Genomic DNA, 8,380 nt, shown 5'->3' on the forward strand with positions numbered 1-8,380 from the left:
TGTATTATACAGTAGAAAATAGTATTATAATCTTCATTGTATAGACAAGGAAATATCCACAGATTGGTTTCATAACAGGCACACAGGCACACCCTAATAAATGACACCCAGGATCTGAACCCAGCAAAGATAGTCTTAGTATCGGTGTTAGAATTTTGGCAAAATGGAGCCTTATGAAAGAAAACTCCTAAGACACTGAGAGCAGCAGATAAAATGAACTCCCAGCTCCAAATTGACTTGCTTCCAGATTGGCCGTCAGCACATGCATATTCTTTCCCTTCTTTGGGTGTGAATCTGGATCCAAAAGGCTGAAACCCCCAGAAGTCAGAGGTTGGTCTTTTTCCCCCTTCCTCTAACAACCCATGTTGGTGCTAGTCAGTAAAGAAAATCATGAAATATCACACACTGGAAATTCTTCTATAGGACTACATCTTCTGGAAAGAAAGAGCTAAATGATGAGTTCCGGTTATAGCACAGCAGAAATGAATCCGACTAGGAACCATGAGGTTGCAGGTTCAATCCCTGGCCTCGCTCAGTGGGTTAAGGATCCGGTGTTGCTGTGAGCTATGACGTAGGTCACAGATGTGGCTCGGATCCTAAGTTGCTGTGGCTCTGGCATAGGCTGGCAGCTACAGCTCTGATTTCGACCCCTAGCCTGGGAACCTCCATATGCCATGATTGTGGCCCGAAAAAGACAAAAAAAAAAAAAAAAAGAAAGAAAGAAAAGAAAAAAGAAAGAGATAAAAAAGGCAACTTTCATCACACTGAACTAAAGTTTTGCTCAAAAGAAAAGATGGACTTTTTTCAAAAGAACTAAAATACATTCACATCTTCCAGGTACAGCTTGATAGCTCCCAAAAGAATAGTTAGTCTTAGTCAATAAGATAATAACATTTATGAACAAATACTATATTCTGAGCACTAAGCATCATGAGAATCTGAGATAAGACCAAAGAATTAAAGAAATAATTTTACGCTTTTGCTCATATTATAATCCAAAATAGGATGGATTAGTATTAAACATTTCTTAGAGGACATTAGGTTTGGGCTAGTTTTTGAGGGAAAGAAAACCACTTAGTGAAGAGTACTGAAGGAGGAAATAAGGGTAATAACTCTGTGACATCGCTAGTAGCATCCTAATTTTACAGATAGGGCAGTAAACCTCAGAAAAGCTAGATAATTTGCCCAATATCACACAGAAAATCAATAGAGAAAGCCCAAATTCAAACCCAGATCTGTCAGTCTACTCAGAATATTTTCTTTCCACCTTTTCTAATTGTAGAAGACAGACCTGAGGACAATTAAATTATATTGGTGGGCTGGAAAGATATTTGCTTAACTAGAAGAAAAATCAGTACTGAGGTAAAACAAATAAAGTTCATGGAATAAAGATGGTCATAAGTTGGTAGAGGGCCTTGAATAGACAGGGTTGTCTATTAGTAGGGAATAGGGACCCAAGTCATTTAAGAACAGAAACGTGATGTGAAAAAGAGTGGAATTTAGGACAACTGCTCTTGCAGAGATGTATAAAATGTGGGAAGAGACTAGAAGAAGATGTGTAGGCCTTCAGTACTAACTACATTAGTGGTTAGAGATGTAGAAAGAAGACTTAAGACACATTTCCATTTTTTTAAAAAAATCAGTACTGGTATGAAGCTTATAGAAAGTATAGTTAAAAGTGTTATTGAGGAGTAAATGGGATAATTATTTTAAAACATGTGGCAAATAATTATTCAATAAAAGTCGTTTCCTCTTTCTGGAAAAAAAAAAAAAAAGGAGGGGGGATCCTAAATTTTCAGGCCTGAAGAAGAGTAGAACATTTATAGAAAATGTTAAAGAATGTCTTGGGCAGTAGAATATGATTGATTCTTACAACGTGTAATTTCAAGGTCTATGGTAATGCCAGTAAGAGATCTGTGTTATTGAGTATAGTCTGTGTACAGTGCTGGTCCACAGCAGAGTAATACCCAATTTAGAGGTAAATGTTTATAAGGTTTTAATCCAACATCACAGAGTAATTTATACATGTTGGATCTAATAAACTTTGAGGCTTTATTTGTTATTTTTAATTTTTTTTAATTTTTCTAGTAATTATTTTATTGTATTTTTACAAATGTATCATTGCCATGACGATAGGAAATTGACAAATTATTAAACTAGTTTTTCACCACAGATTATTTGGGAAAACAGCTATAGATCATAAAATTATGGAAGAAGAGTCAGGATGAGAAGAGGGTTATGGTGCAGCTCAAGTGTTACTTCTACCTTGACTACCTTCCCCCACTAAAACAGATTTAGGCCATCCTTCTCCTATGCTCACTTGCCTTTGGGCACTATAGAAAGTCAGAGGTATACGACACAGATCTTACCCTCTGGAGTTTTCAGAATATAGACCAATACCAATAAATATCATGATACAAGTCAGAGAGTGATAATTGCCATTAAAAGGAGCAAATAGGAGTTCCCTTATGATGCGCAGGTAAGGATTGGTGTTGTCACTTAGCAGCTCGGGTCACTACTGTGGCATGGGTTATCCTGGCCCAGGAACTTCTACATGCCATGGGTGTGTCCAAGAAAAAAGAGAGAGAGCAAATACCATATAGTTAAATTATACCACATAGCGTCGATTCTAAATACTTCAAGTTTCTTTCCAATAATGTGTATTTGTGTGTATTCCTTCTTACTCCCAAGCTATTTTTAATCTGTTATTTTACAATGATATCGTTTAGAGAAATATATTATTTTGAAACTTTATATGCAGCACATGGTAAAACTTGTATATTTTACTTAGCACTGTTATTTGCATGTCTCTCTCCGCTGAGCTCTTCAGGCAGGAAATGCCTTTTAAATTTTGTATCGCCTGTGCTTATAGCACCTGAAATGTAGATATTCAGTAAAGGTGTACTAAAAGAAAAGTATAGGCTAAGACTGAGTGTTGGCATTGACATCTATAGTAGAAAAAAGGCAAGAATAAATTTATTGGGTTGTTATATTTATACATCAAAATTTACTATAAAGATATTTTTACTGGCATAGAAATGGCTTTGGCATTGTTTTAATACAAAAATGCAAATAGAATTGATTATGATTTGTAATTTTAATTTTAAAATATTCTCACCAAAGCTCCCAGCTTGGAAAAGTAGATCATTGCCAAAATCTTCTTTAAGTGTGATTTCTTCTGGTTTGCTTTGGTTCTGAGTAAAGTGTTCTGAAATATCAATAGCACTATGGAGAAAGATAAGATTGAGGAAATATGTGAACAGAACACAATGATTTTGCATTATACAGCAAAACAAACACCCTTAAAAAAGGTTTTAGTAAAAATTAAAGGAGATTTTCTCAGTAGTATTACTTACAAATACTAGTTCCTTATACATGCATATGATCTCCAGGTTGTCAAATCCAATGGACAATTCTCAATCCTTATCTTACTTACCGTAACCAACGGCATTTGAAAATACATGTCCACTGGCTTCCTCATGGACACGTTCTCCTCTTGGCTTCTGCAGCACCACTATCTCTTGATTTTTTTCCTCATCTCCCAGACTATCAACTATGAGGAATGACTCATCATTCAGACCTCCAATCTCTCTCTTTTTAAAAATCTACGCTCACTCCCTCAGGAATCTCTTATGTCTCAGGCCAACGTTCCATCTATACACTAATAATTCTCAAATTTATATCCCATCCAAACACCTTTCCTGAATTTCAGACTCAGATATTCAACTACTTACCTACTCCCCTTGGATGTGTACGTCATCTCAAAACTTATGTCCAAAACCTAATTTATTTCCTTTACCATGCCCTTTTAAACATGCCATTCTCTAGTTATACTAATCTCATTAAGCGGTAACTCCATTCTCGTGCCAAAAATCATAGTCAACCTTCACTCTTCTTTCACTTAAAGCATATTCATTCCTTAGCAAATTCTGTCAGCTCTACCTTCAAATCTATATCCATAATTTGACTGTTACCACACTGATAAAATGAAGATTAAGAGTTGACACCCCCATGCTGTACAGTGGGAAAAATAAATAAATAAAAATAAAAAAAAGAATTGACCACAGACACTGTCATCTCTCACCTAGACTTTATTGTAATAATCTTCTCACAGACTCTCTGCTTCTGCCCTTTCCCCATTTTAGTAAGTAGCAAGAGGAAGCATGTTGAATTCAAGTCAGATCCAGTCACTTTCCTATTCAAAACTCTCCTATGTTCCCTGAGTAAAAGTCCTTATTTCATTTTTTTCTTTTTTACAGCTGCACCTGTGGCATATGGAAGTTCTCAGCCTAGGGGATGAATTGGAGCTGCAGCTGCTGGCCTACACTATAGCCATGGCCCATGCCACAACCAATGCAACACTGCTCCGAGCCACATCTGCAATCTAAGCTGCAGCTTGCAGCAATGCCTGGATCTTTAACCCACTGAGGGAGGCCAGGGATTGAACCCACATCCTCATGAAGACTATGTTGGGTTCTTAACCCATTGACCCACAACGGGAACTCCAGAAGTCCTTATTATAACTATGACCCCTTCTATCATCTGTAGCCCCAGCTACTTCTCTGACTTCATCTCCTACCACTGGGCCTTTCATTTACTCCACTCCAGTCTCACTTGCCTCATTGCTATTCCTTGAATGTGTCCAATATGCTTTGCCTTAGTGCCTTTCCATTTGCTCTACCTGGAAATTCTTCCTCACATTACTGAATGCTTCGTTCCTTCACCTCCTTCAGGTTCATGTTTGGACCTTATTAGAAAAGCCTTTCCTGACCTTTCTATTATTTTCTATTTCTCTTCTTAACGAGTATCGTCTCCTGGCATATTGCATATTCACTTATTTGTTTATTATTTGTCTCCCCCAACTAAAATGTAAGATTCATGAGGCCGTCATCTGCATTCATGAAATCTGAAGATAAAACAAAAACTATCAGGAAAAAACAAATAGAGGAAAAAAAAATAAATAAATTACTCACATTCTGGGTGTCAAAATCATGAAATTTTCTGGCAAGTGATACAGTGTAGTGCTTCAAAACTTCTTTTGGAAGGTCAACCATCCTAAAAAGGAAAAACCACATTTAATAAGCCATGTCAATATAATAAACTCCCAATGAAATCCCTACTTTCCCTCACTAGACTATTACTTTGTCTCCTAACTGGGTTTCCCTGTATCCACTCCTGCCCCTCTTCAGTCCATTCTCTATAAAAAGCCAGAGTGATATCATAAATATACAATTGGATCAGAAGACCCCATACTTAAAGAGACTCAGTGACTTCACTAGCACATTTAAATAAATCCAAATTTCTAATCAGGGCCCTGCACCCCTACAAAATCTACTGGCATCATCTAATGATACTTTCCCTCACTCACTATACTCCAACCATACTGGCCTTTTGCCCTCTGAATGAGTCAATCACTTTGCCACCTCAAGCAGTTCCCTCTCCCCAGAATGCTATTCCCTGAGGACATCTTACATGGCTGCTTCTCATTCTTCAGGTCTGAGTTTAAATTCTATCCTCTCAGAAAGGTTTTTCCTGACTAGCCTCACTTAAATACATTTCTGCTATTTTCTGTTGTAGTACTTCTTTCCTATTCCTTCATAATATATGCTATAAGTACTATAATAATTCTTTAAAAAACCCTTTTAATTATCTGATTTCCTTACCAGACCAGAAGGATTTTTGTTGCCTTGTATCCAGAGCCCAATAATGTTTCACACAAAAATGGATCAATAAATATATACAGAATATATAAATGAGAAATGAACAATTTACTTCTTTGAACAAATTTATTTATAAATTACAGAAAGCTACAAACATTTTAAACAAGAAAAAAACCTTGTCAATCTTGATTCAACAATACTAATTGAAGGAACAGTATGTGCAAGAAATGAGACAAGTACTATAAGAATTCAGAAAATAAATACAACAAAGATTTGCCTCAAGGGAGCTTGCAGTCTAGTGTGGGAGGCAAGATAAACATAACACAGGTGGAAAATGATGAATGTCTTAAAATTAAAATTAAATTAATATTTGAAGGCATTCATTTATGACACGTAAATCTCTAGCACTTTGGAATGCTGAGATTTTCTATAGTATTTCATAAATAGAATGCTACTTAGAGTCCTGAGAATTTCTGAAAACAATGACAATTATTGATATCTAGGTGCTGTCAATCACACTATTTCTAATATATCTCATAAAGCAAAAACAGATAAGACAAACTAAGGACCATAAACTGATATCAGTTTCTACACAACGTAGTAGCTGTAAGTAATTTCTTATCAATTTTGAAGGCATAACCTCTTCCTGCCAACACAGAAAAGAGCAAGGAAAATAATATACTTTGTTCGTTAGCCGTGGAAACTTAGATTCAGTCAAAAGGAAGTTACATTCACTACATTTACCCTAGAATTACAGAGTGCTGCCAATTAAAAGAGCCCACACAAAATAAAAATGCAGAGGGAAAAAAGAGCATGAGACAAGTCAATATTGCACATATACCTGGGCGAAATGTCATCTTCATTTAAGCAATGCTTCACTGCAATCTGCCAAAAGATATTTTGCCTTCCTATTATAGATTCGAACAACTCCCAAAGAAGGTGTCCTGAAGTTCGAAGTGCAATTTTCACCTTTCAATAATTTTTAAAGTATTAGAATATTAAAAATTAGATCACAAACCCTGTTTTTTGAGAATTACAAATCATAAGAATTTATTCTCTTTATGAAGCAGACATTTTGTATTCTTACTTAAGTGAATCAGTTAACTTTTACCTCACTTTGTAAAATGATTAACTTTTTTATTCAGTGAAGATAATCTAATGTGGCATTTAGTGAAGTATGATATTACTGGTTTATGGGAAGAAATACAAACTTTACAGTCAGACAGACTTGGGGTGAAGCCTTGGCTCAGTTGCTAAGGCTGAGTCACTTAACTGTCCTGAATTTCAATTAAATAATGGCTATAATTTATTATACACTTATTTAGTGCCAGGCACTGTCCTAAGAGCTTTTCGTTAATTAATTTATTTATTTTTGACAACAATCTGTATTTACCGAAGAAAAAATTGAGACTCAGACACAATAAGCAGCATGCCCAAAGTGACAAAACTATTAAGTGATGAAGAGGATTTAAATTTAGATTTTACCAAACTCAGAAATTCATGCTCTTAATTACCACACTTCACTGAGGCTAAAAGAAGCCTCTCTTGGGATCATTGTGAAGATTTAGCAAACTAATGAACATAAAAGTCTAGCTAGTGCCTGACAAGTAAGTTTTCAATTATAATTCGTCCTTCTCTCAAGAAGAAAAACTCTTAGCCCATAAAAATATTAAAATAATTCTTTAATGCAAATTCTAATAGCTTGTTACAGTGTCTTATAATAAACAGAGTACTTTATGAAGTGTTTTCATATATATTTTGATTTATACTAAATCCTCTTTTCTTTCTACTCTCCCTATTCAGTCACTCACTATTTTTCTAAGAAACACTCATTTGGTACCTACTACATACACAATATTTTGTTGGGAATAAGGAACAATCACAAAATATGTATAAGATATGGCCTCTACCCTTCAGGATTCAATCTCTTCATAAACATATAAAACAGTTAATTACCAACAGAAACAAATATATGTTTATGTTCAGACAATAAAATGATTTAGGAATTAAAAGAGAGAAGACCATCTGGGATGCAAAATTTCCTTGGAAATGTATTTCATTATTTAATGTATTTTAACTCCTTTCTTCTCCATAAGTCATGGCAAATACATACTATAATTTTAATCAATAACATACCTTAGGTGAAAGAATTTTTTCAATGGTTATCTCTAGATTACACTCAAATACATGGGCCTTAGTGAGTTTCTTCTCCCAGTGAGCTGCAAGCCAGATTTTGGCCAATGGCCCTCGCTTACTCATAAGCACATGTGTGTAGAACATGCTGCCTGTATTCCTCAGTAGTTTTTAATGAACTAGAGAGAACATTAAAAGATATTTAAATTTTGATACAAAAATCTTTCAGTGCTATTTTACAGCAAGCAAAAGCATTTTTCATTAATTCTATTAAATAACAGAGTACCTTCTAATTCAATGTGTAATTCAATTCAAATTCTTTTCTGTTCTTTCTTTTTCTTTTTATGGTAGCACCTGGGGCATATGGAAGTTCCTGGGCTAGGGGTTGAATTGGAGCTGCAGCTGCAGGGCTTCACTACAGCCACAGCAACACCAGATTCGAGCCCTACCTGTGACCTACTCCACAGCTTGTGGCAACAAGATTCTTAACCCACTGAGGGAGGCCAGGGATTTAACCCACATCCTCCCAGAGACTATGTGGGATCCTTAACCCCCTGAGCCACAATGAGAACTCCCTCAAATTATTT

General features: G+C 35.6%; 1 protein-coding gene across 1 annotated transcript in view; it reads right to left on the bottom strand.

The window, feature by feature from the left end:
- The window catches only part of RAD21L1 (RAD21 cohesin complex component like 1), a 28,690-nt gene extending 20,724 nt beyond the window's left edge, over positions 1-7,966 (bottom strand). Inside the window, 7 exon segments of the mRNA XM_021077689.1 lie at positions 3,119-3,225; positions 4,568-4,572; positions 4,974-5,055; positions 5,321-5,322; positions 6,502-6,596; positions 6,599-6,629; positions 7,797-7,966. Coding sequence (XP_020933348.1) covers positions 3,119-3,225; positions 4,568-4,572; positions 4,974-5,055; positions 5,321-5,322; positions 6,502-6,596; positions 6,599-6,629; positions 7,797-7,940 — 466 coding nt within the window. The 5' untranslated portion in view covers positions 7,941-7,966.

Source organism: Sus scrofa, chromosome 17, assembly GCF_000003025.6.
Source record: "Sus scrofa isolate TJ Tabasco breed Duroc chromosome 17, Sscrofa11.1, whole genome shotgun sequence".
Classification (NCBI taxonomy): domain Eukaryota; kingdom Metazoa; phylum Chordata; class Mammalia; order Artiodactyla; family Suidae; genus Sus; species Sus scrofa.